Genomic DNA, 19,976 nt, shown 5'->3' with positions numbered 1-19,976 from the left:
TTATTTTATTCAAAGGCAAGATCAGGATGCTGCTGAGGACCACTAAGATGTCTCTGGAATTTCACCAGCTACCTGGTGAAGCCGTGTGTGTTTGCAGTTTTCAGTGTGAGTTCTCCAGGCATGGTCAGCTTTGTGAACAAAGGCTGTGAGTGTGTGTGTGTATGTGTGTGTATGTTTATTTCCTTCTGTGTATCTCCCCGCCAAGGGTGTGTCTGAGGGCTGTGCCCACATGATTAATTCCACTGATTCTTGGTCAGGCAGCACTTTACAGACAGGTGTCTTTGTCTTTGAATTTAGCAGGGCAGAAAACCCTCTTCCTTCACTCTCAAGGTTGCTGAGAGAGGCTCACTGGGATTGGCTGTGTGTTTCTTCATAATTAGAGCCTCTTTTTAGCAAACCCAATATGATGTTGTTCAGTCACTCAGTCATGTCCGACTCTCTGTGACCCCATAGACTGCAGCACGCCAGGCTTCCCTGTCCTTCACTATCTCCTGGAGTTTGCTCAGACTCATGTCCATTGAGTCAGTGATGTCATCCAACCATCTCATCCTCTGCTGCCTTCTTCTTTTGCCTTCAGTCTTTCCAGCATCAGGGTCTTTTCCAGTGAGTCAGTTCTTCACATCAGGTGGCCAAAGTATTGAAGCTTCAGCTTCAACATCATTCCGTCCAGTGAATATTCAGGGTTGATATGTTTTAGGTTTAACTGGTTTGATCTCCTTGATGTCCAAGGGACTTTCAGGAGTCTTCTCCAACCCACAGTCTGAAAGCAAACCCAATATATTAAACTATAAAGGTTAACATATTATTTAGGGATTGAATATTTACCTATCAGAGTGGTTCTGTTGGGAGTTCCTTTAAATAGTTAGTTCTCCAGTTTCATTAAAATAGAATTTGATTCCCAGAGTTTGCTCTGTAGGAATAACAGGTCATTTTTAAGGTGCAGCAACACCCAAGTCACCCTCCTAGTATGTCTGTGTCTTAGAAGCAGAGCTCCTCTTCACTGAAGATTGAAGCAGTGTGTCTCATGGGATGAGGAGCAAATGGGGAAATGCATTTTTTTCCTTATCAACTTTTTTTCTCATGTCTATATTCCACTGTATTTATGTACCACAGCCTCTTTATCCATTCATCTGTCGATGGACATCTAGGTTGCTTCTATGGTCTAGCTATTGTAAATAGTGCTGCAGTGAACATTGGGGAACATGTGTCTTTTTCAGTTTTGGTTTCCTCAGGGTATATGCCTAGTAGTGGGATTGCTGGGTCATATGGTGGTTTTATTCCTAGTTTTTTAAGGAATATCCATACCATCTTCCATAGTGGCTGTATCAATTTACATCCCCTACCGGCAATGCAAGAAGGTTCCCTTTTCTCCACACCCTCTCCAGCATTTATTGTTTGTAGACTTTTTGATGATCACCTTTCTAACTGGTGTGAGGTGGTATCTCATGGTAGTTTTGATTTGCATTTCTCTGATAATGAGCAATGTTGAGCACTTTTTCATGTGTTTGTTAGCCATCTGTATGTCTTCTTTAGAGAAATGTCTTTTTAGGTCTTTTTCCCACTTTTGCTTGGATTGTTTGTTTTTCTGGTATTGAGTTGTATGAGCTGCTTATATATTTTGGAAATTAATTCTTTGTCAGTTGTTTCACTTGTTAATATTCACTTGGTATTATTTTCTCCCATTCTGAGGGTTGTCTTTTCACCTTGTTTGTAGTTTCCTTTGCTGTACAAAAGCTTTTAAGTTTAACTAGATCCCACTTGTTTATTTTTGTTTTTATTTCCATTACTCTAAGAGGTGGGTCATAGAAGATCTTGATTTGATTTATGTTGAGTGTTCTGCCTATGTTTTCCTCAAGATTCTTATAGTTGCTGGTCTTACATTTAGGTCTTTAATCCATTTTGAGTTTATCTTTGTGTATGACATCAGGAAGTGTTCTAATTTCATTCTTTTGCACATAGCTTTCCAGTTTTCCTAGCGCCACTTATTGAAGAGGCTACCTTTGCCCCATTGTATACTCTTGCCTCCTTTGTCAAAAATAAGGTACCCATAGGTGTGTGGGTGTATCTTGCCTATCTTGTTCCATTGGTCTGTATTTCTGTTTTTATGCCAGTACCATGCTGTCTTGATGACTGTAGCTTTGTAGTATAGTCTGAGGTCAGGAAGGTTGATTCCTCCAGCTTCATTCTTCTTTCTCAAGACTTCTTTGGCTATTTGGGGTCTTTTGTGTTTCCGTATGAATTGTGAAATTTTTTATTCTGAAAAAATGAAAGTGAGTCTTCCCTGGTGGCTCAGAGGGTAAAGCATCTGCCTGCAATACAGGAGACCTTGGTTCGATCCCTGGGTCGGGAAGATCCCCTGGAGAAGGAAATGGCAATCCACTCCAGTATTCTTGCCTGGAGAATCCCATGAATGGAAGAGTCTGGTAGGCTATAGTCCACAGGGTCTCAAAGAGTTGGACACGGCTGAGCGACTTTACTTTCACTTTTCACTTGTGCATTGAATCTGTAGATTGCATTTGGTAGTATAGTCATTTTCACAATATTGATTTTCCTGCCCAGAAACATGGACTCTCTCTCTGTTTATGTCGTCTTTGATTTCTTTCATCAATGTCTTATAATTTTTCATATACAGGTCTCTTGTCTCCTTAGGTAGGTTTATTCCTGGATATTTTATTCTTTTTGTTGCATTGGTGAATGGGATTGATTCCTTAATTTCTCTTCGTGGTTTTTCATTGTTAGTATATAGGAATGCAGTGATTTCTGTGTATTGACCTTGTATCCCATAACTTTACTAAATTCACTGATTAGCTCTAGTAATTTTCTGATAGTTTCTTTCGAGTTTTTTATGTATAGTATCATGTCATCTGCAAACAGAGTTTTACTTTTTCTTTTCCAATTTGGAATTCCTTTTATTTCTTTTTCTTCTCTAGTTGCCGTAGCTAGGACTTCCAAAACTATGTTGAATAATAGTGGTGATAATGGACACCCTTGTCTTGTTCCTGAAGTTAGAGGGAATGCTCTTAGTTTTTCACCATTGAGAATAATGTTTTCTGTGGGCTCATCATATATGGCCTTTACTATGTTAAGGTAGGTTCCTTCTGTGCCCATTTTTTGAAGCATTTTTATCACAAATGGGTGTTGAATTTTGTTGAAGGCTTTTTCTGCATCTGTTGAGATCATGTGTTTATTTTTCAATTTGTTAATATGGTGTATCACAGTGATTGATTTGTGTATATTGAAGAATCCTTGCATCCCTGAAATAAACCTGACTTGATCATGGTATATGAGCTTTTTAATGTGTTGTTGAATTCTGTTTGCTAGAATTTTGTTGAGGATTTTTGCATCTATATTCATCAGTGATACTGGCCTGTAATTTTCTTTTTTGTGTGTTGTCTTTGCCTAGTTTTGATATCAGGGTGATTGTGGCCTTGTAGAATGAGTTTGGAATTGTTTGGAAGGCAGATTCTTAACCACAGGCCCAGGCCCACCAGGAAAGTGCCCAAGAGCTAATTTTTAAAATCAGAGCTGCCTTCTCTGTGTTCTGAAAGGCTATGCCACATGGAAGTGTGCGTGTCGGGGCGGAGCCCCTTAGAGACAAAGTGCAGTTGACTGTGCTGCTGCCTGCAGCATCAGCTTTTCCTCTTCCATTTTCCCTTTGTTGCTTTTTTGAAGGTGATCAGTAACAGCCACACCTGTCCCTTAAGTAGTTAGTGTGGCTCTGAAGAGCTGAGAAAAGAATTCATTGTGTTGTCTTTGTAAAGAAATTTAGTGGCCTGTAGAAGGGAGGGAAAGAGAAAAACCAAATTTGGTGGGACTTAAGAAAGCCATTACTTTCCAGTTTCTTCTCTGACATGGGCATCTGATGGCCTGGGTACTATTTTAAAAGTGTCCTCTTTTTTAAAACAGTTTTGAGAAGGGGGCTGGACCAATGTCTTTCATAGTCTTAAAAACATATGTGGTGGTTGAATGTTTAATTGATGTTTGCTTCTTGTCTGTCAGGAGCTTGGGGCTGAGGTGGTTTTAAAGATGTTTGTTAACTGTGGGTTTGCAGGAAGCTTTTCATTGTTATTGCTTAACCTCTAAGTGATTGTCATTTTTCCATCACCACACAGTTTCTTTTGTAAAATGCCAGAAATTCAGATTACCTAAAGGTACTTGCTAATTAAAAATTGTTCTCTAAAAGCCACTCCATGATCAGCCAGACACACTGTAAGCAAAACAAGTTGCCTCACGCCGCGTAGAGTGAACTAGGGGTGTATGCTGATTGTGAGCGTGCGCTTCCGAACAGAGCAGTTGCTGATGAATTATCATTATACTGATATTCAGAAATAGATTTCACTTCTAAACCTGCTGATATTTAATTGGTTTACTACTTCCTTTTTCAAACCTAATAAACTAAAGCATAAGTTTCCCTCAGAGACTTGGAATTTGCCTTGTCAGTGAATGGTAGCTCAGCATTAGTTATATTAATGTGTATTTGTGGGTCACTTTTCTTCCCTATACTTTAATGCCCTTTGTGAATGTTTTTGCAAGTGTGTTATTAATGCAAAAATTTGAATTCTATTACTAAACCATCCACAGCTGCTCTTTGCTTTTGTTGTCTTCAGAGGCTAAGTATGTGACCGGTCAGGATGCACACGCTCATTATTCCTGTGCTTTTTAACTGAGCACAGGTTTTCCAAAATTCTAAAGGATCCAGTTTGCTTTGTTTTGTTTCTGTTTCTATTCGGGGGAGCATAAAAGTTCTGTTTCAAATTGTGTCTGAACTTTAAGAGATTCCAGGTCTAGAATAGTATTTGTGTTGAATAATTAAGATATTTGTGTTTCGTTTTTTTTTTTATTTTTGGGAAATGGGAGGAATTTTAGGATGACCCGATTCTGGATGTGGTTGTCTACAGCTGTTTGTCTTATGAAAACTTATTTATCTTGTGCCCTTCTTCCCCACATGTTGTTATAAAAAATTTGAAATGTACCAAAAAATGGAAAGAACTGGTGAATCTCCATATTAATATTTTGCTGTATCACAAAACAGCTAGCTTTCTCTTTATCCTGTTTCTCTTCTTTTCACTCAAGAAGAAAGGACTTTTGCTAATAGTAAAATGGAGAGAGAGAGGTGGACAACATGCACAGTGCCTGACACATACTAAATATAATAGAACAAGCAGATTGGCAGGGCAGAGTGAATGTGAATAGGAATGATTTGAATAGGACATGCTTCTAGCTCTAGGATACAAAGAAACAGCTCCCAGCTAAATCCCTGCCACTAGGGGCTTACTGTTGGGTCAGGAGGTGAGAAACCAAAGAAGGCAAACACTTTGCCAAGTAACTCCTGTGAAGCCTTCAGTGAAGGTCAGCCTGGTCAGCATGGCTACTGGAGTTCAGAAGAGGGAACATGATCCCCGAGGACTGGGGCAGTGGACAAAGGCTTCTTGGAAGAAATGGAGCTGGAACTGGGCCACGAACTAGGGCAGAGCCCAAGAGCTGAACTGTGGGCGCCAGGCCTTCTGAGGCTTCCTACCTCCTCGGGAAGGGAGAGTGTGATGAGCAGTCAGTTACCCATAAGCACTGTATTCAGGTGGTGGGAGAATGGACCATCTTCCTTGTAGTGCTCCAAGATAGGGCCTACTCATTCCCTGAGCACTCCCAGTTACTCCAGGACCTCACCTTTGCTGCTCATTCTGCCTGGACACAGTCCCTCCAGATGTCTGTCCGGCTCTCTGTTCCTTCTGGTCTCTGCTCAGTGAGAACTTTCCTATCCCTGTTCCCTGCCACACTGTATAAAATAACAGCTGCTTCTGGCACACACCACCTTCTGACATAGTTTTCTCTCCTTTGTACTGTGTCCCCAAAGCCTGAGTGCCTGCGATTATATACACATGTATATATATCTACAGAGATGTAAAGAGTAGGTGCTCAGTTCAGTTCAGCTCAGTCGCTCAGTTCGTGTCCGACTCTTTGCGACCCCATGGACTGCAGCACGCCAGGCCTCCCTGTCCATCACCAACTCCCGGAGTTTACTCAAACTCATGTCTCTTGAGATGGTGATGCCATCCAACCGTCTCATCCTCTGTCATCCCCTTCTCCTGCTCTCAATCTTTCCCAGCATCAGGGTCTTTTCAAATGAGTCGGCTTTTCGCATCAGCTGGCCAAAGTATTGGAGTTTCAGCTTCAGCATCAGTCCTTCCAGTGAACATTCAGAACTGATCTCCTTTAGGAGGGACTGGTTGGATCTCCTTGCAGTCCAAGGGACTCTCAAAAGTGTTCTACAACACCACAGTTCAAAGGCATCAATTCTTCGGTGCTCAGCTTTCTTTATAGTCCAACTCTGACATCCATACATGACTACTGGAAAAACCATAGCCTTGACTTGAGTTGGTGCTCAGGAAGCAGTTAATGCATGAAGGAATGAACCAGTGGAGATTCTGAAGTGTATAGGGTGTTTGGACAAGAAAGTACCTTACAGGGACCAGACAAGCAGGTAAGAGAGGCTTGAGCCGGGCAGAGTCACCACAGTGTGTCTCAGGGCCAGCGTCCTTGTGGGGAAGGTTGAGGTTTTAGGTATGCTTAGCTCCCTACCTAACCAGGGTATTCATCCTTGACATTTTCTCTTTGAAAAATGTGTGTTTCTAAGTGAAACCTTTGGTGATTCTGCTGCCTCTTGTCCTCCTCCCAGGACCCCTGCAGTGGACCATGAGACGGTAATGTCCACTGAGGACCTCTGGGAGCCATGTCAGACGAATCCGCCTCAGGGAGCGACCCAGACCTGGACCCAGACGTGGAGCTGGAGGATGCGGAAGAGGAGGAGGAGGAGGAGGCGGAGGTGGCAGTGGAGGAGCATGGCAGGGATGACGGGGAAGACCTGCTGGATGGTGAGTGCTTCTCGTGAGCGACAGAGGTTGCTTCCCTTTTCTCCGTTAAAATTTTTGCTGAGACAGCTTGGTGTTTGCAGTTGGATTTCTCAGGTCATCCATCGTGAGAAGGCAGAGTCTGAAAAACAGCGACAATGAACCCATATGCTCTTCCCCAGGAAATGAATTGTTCCTCTACATAAGCTTCACTGTGGTGCTGGAGGGACCTTTAGCCCTCACCTCGTCTTTGGCCATGTGCACACATAGGTCCCCACATTTGAGAGTGGAGCGTACTTGTTTAAGTCATGGAGGGAGTCAGTGGCAGAGTTCCTGTGGTGAGACTTTGTGGTCTGGTGACCACAGACCCATCAGGGGATAACTGTGAGTTACCTGTGAATTTCCTCAGTTATATTCACAATTCTGCTTCTGTGAACATGAGGACGTTATTTGGGGAGAGGTTCCTAGATGGGTTCACAACTCAGAGAGTTTACCTTGTCTCCTGCAGCGCTGGTCTGCCTCTCAGCCACTTCAGGCAACTATAAATTGCTCCAGTGGGGAGAGAACTGCCCCTGTGTAGCTGCTAGACCCCTGTTGGACTCCTGTTTGGTTTGCTTGGCTCACCCTTTCTTTATTCCCAACTTGTTGAAGTGGCATTAGACTTTTTCTTTCATCATTAGTCTAGTGTTAGGTCATCTGACCAGCTTCTCAATTAATTCTAGCCTTTCATGGCACAGGAGTTAGTTGTTTGTAAGCTTCCTGTTATCCTAGGAATAAAATTTGCCTTTTTATAACACACCAGTATTCATTTATAACACATCAGAAATTGCACTAGATTGTCATTCCTTGGACCCGCTGGAGCCTGGTGAAGATGCACTCCTGTCGTTCTCCAGATTCCAGGGGAATAAACATCTTTCCTTTTTCTTTGTTGATGTTAATGTCTTTAGTTCTCATTCATCCTAACAGCTGCCATATGGTTCAGGGATCAATTTTCTGTCACGTAAACTGTTGAGAAGTCTCTGCCCCATTTCCAGTTTACTTCTGGCAGGCAAATTACCATTTTACTCCCTGCCCTCACCCGGACAGCATCTTTTGCTATCCACTGCTAGCCTGTTCCATTGGAGTCTCCCCACCACTAGTTTTATAGTTCCTGTCCATAAAGTAGTATGAGGAGAAATAACCGAAGATAGTGATGTACGGGTATACCATTAGACTGTTTTGCTTGCCTCTCATGGTTCTTAAGATGGCATTAGAATCCCTAGGTATCTGCATCACTTTTTGCTTTTATATCATTTGGTTTCTCAAAATTATGTTTTCAGGCACCTCTAGAACTCTCATCAGGTTTAGCCTGGGTTTTAGATACTGCCAGTGAGTATAATGGATATATACACACTGTTTTCCCTCTTGGCTTCTTGGATTCCTTTTCTCCTGGTCAGATTCTTAATTATTCAAAAATTGTATGGTATGAATTTGAGGACTTTACTATCATTTATTTAAAAGTGGCAAGAATTTAATTGTGGTTTGTCTCATAATAATGTACTTATTGTAATTGGAGTTTTTAAAAAAGAAAATGTATTTCTTGATGAAATAACTTTTTAAAATTTTGAAATGATTTCTTTTTATTGCTTATGAATTTCGGAGTGAGTAAGAAAAAGTTTCCATAGGTACTGTCTCCTTCTTTGGCCCCATTAGGGTATCTCACTTCTTGGAATTTGATTCAAGCACATTTTTTTTTTTTTTAACTTTTTGTTTTGTATTGGTGTATAGCTGATTAACCCGATTAACATGTTGTAATAGTTTCAGGTGAACATGGAAGAAACCCAGCCACACATACACATGTATCCATTTTCCCCCAAACCCCTCTCCCATCCAGGCTGCCACATACAATTGAGCAGAGTTCCTTGCAAGCACCATTTTTACTTTTCAATGTAGTGTTAGAACACTACAACCCTACCCTCCCACCCCCCACCCCTGCTCCCCGGAAATAAAAGTGATACTTCTGCTACTTGTGGCATCTCTGCCACTGTTTCAGTTCGTACAGCTTTTCTGGTCTTCTCATCTTGAACACTCTGTGCAGTTGTGCTAAAACATCCAAGACCTGCCTGTTTTCTTCAGTCTTGCCTTTGCTTCCTAGGCTTGCTGGTTATCCTGCAGTTCTAATGGGCAGAGCAGCCAGTGATTCTAAAATTAGGAATAGCTATGAATAGTCTAGTCTTAGCTGGTGTAGTGTGATGTGGCCCTTTTGTTTTCTTAGAACAGTTTTTCTCAGCCTGGGTTGATTTTACCTCCCCGGGGGGACAGTTTACAAAGTCTGAAGACATTTTTGGCTGTCACGACTCCTGGGGGTGGGGGAGGAATGCTCCTGGCATATGTGGGTAGAAGTAAGCCGTCCTGCTGACCGCCCTGCACTGCATAGAATAGCTCCCTGCCACACTGTTATCTGGCCCCAGACATCAACAGTGCTGCAGCTGAGATACCCTTTCAGAAAGGAAACTGTTACTACAGCCCTTTCTATTTGAAGTGTTTCACTTTGACAGTACTTCCTTATAGTTTACACAAACATCTGAACTATCCTACTAACCTTTTCAAAGAACTGCCTTCTGGCTTTGGTGATCCTCTATATTATGTTTGTTTTCTTTGTAATTTCTATTTTAGAATATTCTCCTACATCTTTGGGATTTATTTTGCATTACTTTCAAGCTTCTTAAGATTATGCTTAGCTCATTTCAGCATTTTTTTCCTAGTAGCACTTAAAACTAAATTTCTAAGTACTACTTTAGATCTATCCCCTCAGAAGCATTTTGAAATGTTTTGTCTTACTTGGTTATTTTAGTAATCCTGTGTGTTAAGTAGGGTGGGTGCATTTTACAGATGAGAAAACTGAGGCTCAGAAAGGGATTGTGCCTTGCTCAATGTAATTAGTAAGAAAATGGCAAAGCTGGGCCTTTGGTTTCCAAGGTGGTGCACCTGTTTCAAACCCATGCTGCTTCTGAGACCATAGATTCATATAATTCCCTGCCTGTGATGTGTTGGCTTTCTTTCTTAATGAGTGCTTTGAGGGAAGAAGTTGGTGATATTGTTGATCAGAGATGACAGGACAATTAGAAATAATGGCATGAATAAAGGGAAAGCATGGCACGTGGTAGAGAATGATGAGCTCTCTTACTTGGTGTAGCACTGAGCACTTTAGGAGGGTGACCGGAGAAAGACTGGGGTCATGACCTGTGGTCAGATCATGAAGGAATCTAGATTTGTTTTAGAGGCAACATGGAACTGATGGAGGTTTTTACTGAGGGAGCATTCATTAGACCTTTTATTTTAGGAATGTTATTCCAGCAGTATACAACAGAGATAGTCTGCAGATCAAGAAAACCAGTTAGGTCTATGATGGAGCTTTATGGGAAGGGTCAGTGAGGGTTTGAACTTTTGAGTCAGTTGATCTGCACCTGAGGAATACAAAGTCAGATTTGTTGCAGTGGGATTTATACGACTTGGTGACTTATTGGTTATGTGGGGCAGATTGAAGATGGACTAAGTAAAGCCTGGGAGGATTATGAAACCTTTGCAAAGATGGAAGGAACAGAATAGTGAGTGAATGGGGGAGTTAAGAGATATTTTTAGCTTTGCTACATTAAGTTGGAGCATTGTCTACCCCTTGATACTGACCTACCAAAGCTGACTCGTGAGACATTAGTCTGAGAACTGACTATGATAGAACATGGTGGCTTTGGCTATTGGGGAACAGCTTCATGATTTTGTCTTCAAAAAAGTGGGGAAGAAGATAGTGCTTTCTGTTCACAACAGGTGAGGGGACCTGTGGCATGTTGTGAGACGTTTGGATTGGCGTGTCATTCCTGTTTTTCTTTTCTATATTCTTTTAGAATGATGGGGAAAGTTAGAGGTCAGCTCTTTTGGGGGTCTGTCATTATTAGAGGCAGAGGTTCAAAACCCGCTCTGTCTGGAAGTTGGCTTTCCTTGTGCAATGGTTTTTCTGGCTCAGTATTTTCTTCTAGCTGAGCGTGAGCTCTAATCTCTTGATCCAGATAAGGTGCTTAGAAATATTTAGATGAAGGAAACCCCTAGAATTATCTGGCCTTTACCAAAAGAGATTTGTTTTCAGTTACTACTTAATGTGTGTTGCATTTGATGTGAGAGTGTGGCGTGGGTGATACATGATACATTTTCATTTACCTGTGTTTTGCTGGTTGATTTGCTGGTTCATTTGTCTTTCTCAATGTCACTCTACCCTTTAAGCCTACAGTAGATTCTTCCTTTCATATACTTGACAACTGTAGGTAATAGAGCATCTAGACCAAGGAATAGTTCCAAGGGTCTGTCTGTGCAAATGGTAAAAATCCTAACCTCATTTCCCCTAAGTAGTTTCTTATCTCCTTGCAGCAGGGAGACAGGGAGAAAAATAGCAGGAAACCTGGGCCTAAATGTACAGTAAAGGTTGGGGGGTGGGGGAGATTCTTAGAATTTAATATGTTCATTTAGTAAGAACTTCATGTATTTCTCATTAATATTCATCTGGATTCAATTCTTGGTTTCCCTCCAAATTTTCAGTTGTTCTCCAGGTGTACAACAATCTTAGTTAATAATGAGATTCCCCTCCCCCACCAGTCCATTTAGGTTACCCTTATTCTTATGGAATATTTATTACAAGGAAAAACCAGATGTCCCATTTCTTTTCCTCCAGTACTTTTTTGCTTCATTAGTTGTGCTGGTTTCTCTGCTATTTTCTCAGTTTTCCGGTAGGAGAACTGGGACCTCCACCACCCTCTTCTTCTGAGAGCCCTCTGCTCATCCAAGCTGTTTGGCCTGTGAACAACCTTGTTCAGCTAAGACAAAAGTAGGATATTTTTTTAATAGGAATTTCATTGTAAAACCCAAGGCCCAGTCAAAAACTACAGACTTAAACCATTTACTGGCTATTCTAGGAATGATTGCTTACCAAGGAGTTTATTTCCAGACTTGGTTCCTTAGGTTGTGGAAGGAATACTAGGAGTTTGTGGAGCTTCACTATAAACATGACAGACCTTGCTGGAGTGTCAGTTTTATTGGGAAGTTAGTGGAGGAGTGTCAGGGCTGGGGGGTTCAGTACTTTGGTATAGATTGAAAAAAATTTTTTTATATAATGAAAATCTGGGCATAGAAATCAGTATTCACATGGAGTTTTAAGATAAAATTAGATTTTCTTCAAATAAATTTGAGAGTGGAGTTTGAATGCTTTGGATGGTGCCCTAAGGGATAAAAACATTTTCTGTGGGAATTCAGGACTCCTCAGCAGAAAACTTGAAGAAGTCCTAGTTTATTTAAGTGAGTCAGGATCTGGACACAGACTGATTTGATGGGCCCATCTCTTTAGAACATAGGCCTTTTTTTTTTCCCCATTTCATTCTATTCTTGTCTATTTTACATGGCGTATCAGGATACTAGTTTCCTCGAACAGCAGCTAGATGTGTGACATGCTTAGTGCCTTCTGGAACCTGCTTCTTAGCCATCTTATTGACAGAAAGCTAGCCTCCCAGATGTCAACTTTGACCCCCTTCACCTTGCACCACAGGGTAAGGAAAGCTGATCTCCTTCTCAACCCCTGCGTCTCTTAGTCTCCTGCAGGGAGTTTGACTTGTGCTGTTTCTCTCACCCCCTTCTATTTGTCCTCTTTGCTTGCAGTATAAAGAATCAGGGGTAAAGTATCCTAGGCACAGGGCCAGGGCAAAGGCCCTGGGGTGGGAACAGCTCTGCTTGTTTAGACTCAGGAAGGTGGAGGCTTTGGTGGCTAGAGGACAGAGAGCAAAGGGCAGAGTGGTCTGGGGTGAGCTAGGTAGGGGCTTGAGCATGTAAGGCCAGTGGTGGTGGTTTGAGATATACCTGGAACCCTGGGTTTATTTGCTTGAGTACTGACAGCTGCTATTTCAGACTCACGCTGTGAATCCCAAGCGTGTCAGTAATCACCAGCAGTCTGCAGGCAGAGTCTTGCAGCTGGAAGTGAAAGAAGTGTCAGGAACCTCCAGAGTTTTAAACTAAGATCAGAGTGGGCGGCTTTTGTGTCATGAAGAATGGCACTTGGGAGGAAGATTCGCAGCAATCTAATAGGAATCCTAGCCAATGTTTTCTCCCTCCCGTGGAAGCCCCCAGGGCCCTTCACAAGGAGCATAGGTTATGGAGGTTGTAGTTTTCACTGTTTATTATGGCCTTTCTGTCACATTAGACATCCCTATTTTGAGCCTCGATTTCTTTCTCTTCTAAGAATAGTTTTAAGTAAATGTTATGAACCCTGTGATTGCCTCATATACTAGATCCTTCTTCAAAGAGTGTGTCTGGAGTTTGGATAATATTTCAAAATCTGTGATGCCCAACTGCTTGTTGACTTTACTGTTTAACAATAAATTTCTGATTATTAGTAATATGAACCTATTAATTAAATTTTGGAAATATAGAACATTATAAAGAATATAAAAATCACACACAATTCTATCAGCCAGAGATAGTAAGAATATTGATGTCTTATTTTTCAGTTATTTTTCTCTTCAGATGTATATTTCTACAAAGCTGGAATCCCATTGCATTTTTTTTTTTGCATGTGCCATTTAAAATTTTTCAAAACCAGAATTGTTTCATAATTCCATGGCATTTCATTTTTACTTTTCTAAGTTTTTATTTTAAAAAATAAAAGTAAAAAGATCAGTTGTTCCCAGAGGTTTGAAGGAGAGGAGGGATGAATCTGTGGAGCACGGAGGATTTTTCGGGCAGTAAAACTGCTCTGTATGGTCTACCATGGTGGATACATGTCATTACACATTTGTCCAACATCAAGAGTGAACCCTAATGTAAACTGTGGACTCTGGGTGACACGGATGTGTCAGTATAGGTTCATTGTAGCAGAGGTACTACTGTGTTGGGGAGGATTAATAATGAGGGAGGCTTATGTGTGGGGCCTTATTCTGTGAGATGGGAGCCATTGCAGGGTTTAAACAGAGGAATGATCACTCTGGTTGATGTGTAGGGAACAGACTGTTACAGAGATGAGGGCAAAATCAGGGAGACCAGTTAGGAAGATATTGCAAAATTCAAGGCAGGAAGGATGATGGCTTGGTGGAGTTGGTAGAAGTAGTTGGATTCTGGGTATGTTTTGAAGATAGAGTCAAGAGAATTGGTTAATGAAATAGATATAGACTGTGTCAGAGTAAGAGGGAAGCTAAGGATGGATTCCAAGTTTTTATTGAACAAGTTGAAGATGCCATTTTCTAAGGTTAGGAAGATCAGGGGCAAGGCACAGATTGAGGAGAGACAGGAGTTTGATTTTGGAGAAACATGTTAAGTTTGACATGTCTTATGCCTCCAAGTTGAAATGTCCACAGGTCAGTTAGACTATTGAGTTGAAATTCAGAGGAGAACTCTATGTTGGATATTAAAAAAAAAAAAAAAAAAAGTGGGGCATATCTGTATATGAATGGTACCTAAATCACAGGAAAGGATAAGATTATTTCAGGAATAAGAGAAATGATCTGAGCAACTAAGCACTTGACAACAGAAGTGGGGAGGAAATGAGGATGATTGAGAAGAGAAGACTGAAAAGAAATGGCCACTGAAGTAGTAGAAGACCCAAGAGAAAATGTTATGGGACCCAGATAGAAAAAAAAAATCATTTCAAGGAGGAAGTGATCAATTGTGTTAGATCAGGCAACCAATGGTCCTAGTAGTATGAGGACTAAGAATTGACATTGGATTTAGCAATGTGGGGGTCCTTGTGCCCTAATGATCAATTTCAGTGCAGTGATAGGGGCTCAAACCAGAACAGGGGGAGAACGGGTTTTATCTTTTAAACTTACTTTTTGCCAGTGGGTCTGATCAGGTTGGGAGGAAGAAACTGATGGTGCAGGAGAGACAGGTGGCAGTCCATACTGGCTAAAGCCAAGCTGTCACTGTGGTCTTGGGAAGCCTTTGCCGCAGCACTCTAGTGTGTGATAGAGAGGAGCACCCCACCAGGCAAAGCAGTCTTCATCTACACCTCTGTGATCCTGCGAAAGTCCTTCCTGAGCCTTTAGGTTCTCTTCCAAAAAATGAAAAGTTTGCAACCTGAATTCTAGATCTGTTGTTCTCTTATTCTGGATGAAGACGGGGAAGGGAAGGCATGTTTTTAGGAACAAAGAGGAATCACTGAAATAGAGAAAAGGGCTGTGCATCAGCCTATGGGAGCAGTTAGACCATGCAACTGAATGCACCAAGACAGACAAGACAGTGTTAATAGAACATTCTATTGCATTTCAGCATTTTGTTCTCAACATAGATGACGAGCAGCATTCCTTAAATTACAGATTCAAGCCAGATCTTTTTTTTTTTTTTAGCTGCAGTACATGGCTTGTGGGATTTTAGTTCCCAGATCAGTGATCAAACCTGCACCCCCTGCAGTGGAAACACCAAGTCCCAACCACTGGACCGCCAGGGAAGTCCCTCAAGCCAGATCTTTGTATTCTGTATTTCTGTCTTCCTTTTCTTCCCCAGAAGCGTGTCACTTTTGTCGGAGAAAACTTGGATATCTGTTGTTGGACTGATTTTTCAGCATAGCTTGTGTCAGTATTTAGATGACCTCCGTGTTAGAAATGAAGCAGTGCTGATTTTGGTACTTGTTGCTGTCCTTCCTTTCTGTGTGCTAGGCTTAGGGACACAAAAGGGGCAGAGAGCTTGAGCGTGCTGGGGGCAGGGCTGTTTTGTAAACCTGCATTAGGAAAACATGTCAGACCTTGACCCTGTTGTTCAGAGTGATTTTGTAGGGCCTTTAACGTTCCTTCCCCCGCAATCCAAGGGGTTGGGGGTGGGGGGTGTATCTGATTGTGGTTTTAATTTGCACTTTCCTAATTACTTCAGGTGTTGAGCTCTTTTCCACATGCTTATGATCATTTTCACTTTTGTAAAGTGCCTGAACCCATGTTTTCTACCATTTTTCTTTCTTTCACAAATTTCTTAGTTGGTTTATAGGAATTTTTTATATCTGGTTGTCTTTTTGATATATACACATGACACACCTTCCCCCATTTATATTGCCTGGTTTTTCACTCTCTTAGTTGTGTATTTTTTGCAGTCTTATAATCTTTTTTAAATTGTATTTTTGATCTATAGATGCTTTAATTTTAATGAAGTCGAATTTATCATTTTTTCCCCTTTTTGTTTTGTGCTTTGTATAAGAAATAGTTGTCTGCCCCAAGGTCATGAAGATATTCTCCTGTTGTCTTCTAGACGTTTCATGTTTTACCGTCACATTTAAGTCTCGGATACATCTGGAATTGATTTCTGTGTGGTATGAGTTAGAGCCAAGCTTCATTTACCCCATCCCCTACCAATATGGTTAATTGATCTACTCTGCATTAGAGTTTTGTGTTATTCTTTGTTGTAAATCAAGGCACAGTACATATGTGACTCCTTCTGAACTCTGTTTTCTTCTTTTATAACTTTAAGGCGAATGGGAGTACAGGGGGAATTGTGCAGGGTGGTGGCTAAGAGCAGGGACTCTGGAGCCAGATCAGCCGCCTGAGTTCAAACTAATAGCTTTGTGAAGGAAGTTTTTTTTCATCTGTACAATGGGAAGATTTGTAGTATCTTGTATTTACCATTTTGAGGACTGAATGAGTAATATTGGTAACATGAATAAATCTAGCCAAAAGATAAGAAGCATTGCAGGTAGGCTGTGCCCCAGTGCTTCTGGGAGCAGAGCTAGTGACCAGCACTGTTTTAGATGGACTTGGGTATGACGGGACATGGGGTGGGGTGCATATCTAGCAGACTCACCACAGACCTGTGCTGGGACTACAGTTATTCCCCAGTTACCGTGCCTGCCCCGACTTCAGAGTTACCCAGTAACCCTCTGGAAGAGAAGGTTTTTCAGTATTTTTTTAATCATCTCGAGAAGTGGTCAAATAATCTTTGGTCCAGTTTAGAATACAGAAGCAGAATGTGCCAGGCTTAAATGAAGTTCCCTGAGCAGCTTACCAAGAGAGACAGGGGCAGCTATTAACTTTCTCTCTGCAGCTATGTTGACAGACACTATAGCTTAGCAGTTGGGCACATGCTGAAATAAAAAGGAAGAAACCTAGAGAGGGCCTTCTGGAGGCTAACCTTTAAGTGGGGACCCAAAAGAGGCTATGGGTTAGAAAGAAGTAAGTCATTAGAATCTAACACATAACTGTTAGATGAAGAGGTGGGGAAAGAGGGACACAGCCTCAGCCAAGGCCTGAGATCTCGAGAGCACTGTACTTTTGAGGCTAGAGAGTAGGCAGTGGAGGGTGTGTGGGTACAGGTGTTGGAGGAAGCACTTGGTGGTCAGAAGGAAGGCTGGATGCTAGCAATCAGGGAAGACCTTAAGTGTTTTAGACTATATCCTGTGGGTAGAAGGGACAGCTTTAAGGTATTTTAGGAGATCCTGGGTGGGTGGAGACTGTGACATGGTCAGATTCAGAAAGCTCTCTTTTTGTCATATGTATCGAAGTGGGAGTAATCAGAGGCAGGGAGACCCTTTGGAGTCTGGTGTCAGAATCCAGACCAGGGAGTACAACGGTATGGAGGGAAGCCAAGTGGGATATTTAGGTAAATTCTTTAGGCACAGAATTTGTGTTTGAAGATGAGGAGAGGAGAGGTTTTATCATCAACAGTGATCATATATGGTAGAGATCTATAGAGTCTTTCCCCTGTGGAGTGAAAGGTCCTGGGAGAGCCACTGCTGAGTGCTCCTCCAGATTAGAGATGTTGTACTTATGTTCCAGCTGGTCTTTTAATCAGGAAGCAAAGATTCAGTGTGCTACCAGATAGATGCATATTGTCTTTGCATTTTCTGTGACCCTAAGGAAATTTTTTTTTTTTTAAGATTTATCTTATTTTTAATGTGGTCAGAAAGTGCTTTATCTGTCTTTGTCTGAGTTGACTCTCCAGCCTTTTGCATTCATAGGGTTAACATTTAAAGTTTAAGTTAATGAGACAGTCCAGGAGGTCAATGACATGCAAAATAGTTTATTATTTTGCCAAGGCATGAGTTTAAATGCTGCTCTCTGGGGTGTGGGAACTGATAGTTGAACCCTGACCTCCACAGCATCCGCTCCTCAACCTACCTTGTATTCTGCTCTCAAATCAGAAATTGTTATCATTATTAAGAGTCTGATGGGAATCGTTTAACTGTTTCAATTATATGTGAATGCGTTTTATGGAGGAAATTCTGTGCTGGAGGAGCAGCATTCTCTAGTTTTGGGAGTTTGTAAAGGTACCTTACTTCTCTCTTGCCTGCTCTGCTTTCCCAGCATGATGTCTGATGCTCTGCTTGTGGAAGACCAGCCCTTTCTCAGCTACTGAATCCTTCTGGGAAATATGTGTGTGTGTGTGTGTGTGTGTGTGTGTGTTGTGGTCATGCCTCAGTACTTCAAAGCATTCATCAGTAGAATGAAAAAATAAACTGAGTTATATGGATTTCACGCCCCCGCCTTTCCACTGTACTCTCACAGGGGAAGCTTTTGTTTGTTCATAGGACCAGTTTTACTGTCTTCTACTCTCTTGGACTTAACAGATACAACAGTAACAGATTTCAGAAGATGATCACCTTAGTGTGTATACCTATGTCCTCTCTCACATAAAAGTAGCAGAATTTGAGCTGTTGGTGTTACACTTTGCCCATTCCCTCTTAAAAGGAACAGCAGGTATGCCCTGTTTTCCTCTTGTTTGTTGTGGATGCTCTTATAGGGGGCCCTAGTGGAGTTTGCACATATAGGAAGATTTGCGTGTTGTTTTGTGCTTCCGTCACCATTCTAAATGGATTTCCAGGAGGAGAACGCGGGGCTTTACCTGCCTCAACTCCAGAGGGAAGGGCTGCAGTCCCCTAAAGTTGCAGGCAGGCTTGTTCTCTTCATTCCTCTCCCTAAATCCTCACTTTGTGGGTGCGAGGTCCTGTTAACTCTTGGCCCTCAGGTTCACTGGAGATGCCAGGAGATTGTCTGCTAGCTTCCCTGAGAGAGACTGCCAGTTGGAGCCCTCCAGAAGAGCAGGGAGCCTGGCTGGCATGGACTGACATGGTTCTTGAACCAACTCTAGCCCTGACATCTATCAAGCAGTTGCAGCATACAGATCCACTTTACTCCCCCATAGTGCTGAATGCAGGTGCAGAAAGGACTGGCCGTTTAGTGATTCTTAAGTTTCCAGGAGTAATTTGCTTGAGTCTTTAATTCTCTTTTTATTTTTCCTGTTTGGATTGCTCATACTTTGGGAAACAAGCAAAAAAAAAAAAAAAAATATTGCCTCTGTTTTCCCATTCATATCCCTAGCCAATTTCTTTCTTTCTTTTTTTTTTTAAGACAGAGATGTAGTTGATTTACAATATTATGTTAGTTTCAGGTATATAACATAGTGACTCAAAAATTTTACAGATTGTACTCCATTTATAGTTATAAAACATTGCCTATACTCCCTGTTCTGTACCATATATGTTTGTAGCTTATTTATTTTATACATAGTGACTGGCACCTCCTAATTCCCTACCCCTATCTTGCCCCCCGCCCCTTCTCTCTCCCCGCTAGTAACCACTGGTTTGTTTTCTGTATCTGTGAGTTTCTTTTTTGTTAAATTACTAGTTTGTTTTATTTTTTAGATTCCACATAGTAGTGATAACATACAGTATTAGTCTTTCTCTGTCTGACTTATTTCACTAAGCTTGATACCCTCCGGTCCATGCATGTTGTTGCAAATGGCAGAATTTCATTCTCTTTTTAATGCCTATCCCATTTCTTTTTTTAATTGTTACTAGAGAGTTGAGAGACTCTTGGAGAACTCTTGAGGAAAGAGTGACTAGCCTGTTGTCTCTTGAGGCCTTTGGCAGAGTCTGGAAGGAAGGGCTGTCTCCTTAGGAAGCTGGCTGCAGGCTGCCGGTCGCCACAGTCACCAGGTGCCTCGGGTGGTGTGTGGCTCCTCAAGAACGGCAGCCATTTCCAGACAGGAGTTGGCTCTCTCTCCACCTTCTGTTCCTCGGGCAGCAGCAGAGTTTCCCTTCTTAATGTGTGACAGTGGCTGGGTGTGGGGTTGCTGGTGGAATTCTGGGGGATGGAAGGAATGGGGGAAGTCAAGCTGAGTACATAATTCAGCATTCATGTTTGGCAT

At 41.8% G+C, this 19,976-nt stretch overlaps 1 protein-coding gene across 3 annotated transcripts in view; it reads left to right on the top strand.

Annotated features, from left to right (window-relative positions):
• Positions 1-19,976, top strand: part of RAD54L2 (RAD54 like 2) — a 111,625-nt gene that overhangs the window by 57,323 nt on the left and 34,326 nt on the right. For all 3 annotated transcript variants that reach the window (XM_061128486.1, XM_061128487.1, XM_061128488.1), the window contains one exon: positions 6,674-6,869. In XM_061128486.1, the coding sequence (XP_060984469.1) occupies positions 6,728-6,869 (142 nt within the window). In that variant the 5' untranslated portion in view covers positions 6,674-6,727. The remainder of the gene's footprint in view (positions 1-6,673; positions 6,870-19,976) is intronic.

The sequence above is a fragment of the Dama dama genome, chromosome 24 (assembly GCF_033118175.1).
Source record: "Dama dama isolate Ldn47 chromosome 24, ASM3311817v1, whole genome shotgun sequence".
NCBI lineage: Eukaryota > Metazoa > Chordata > Mammalia > Artiodactyla > Cervidae > Dama > Dama dama.
This window is presented reverse-complemented; position numbering and strand designations above follow the sequence as displayed.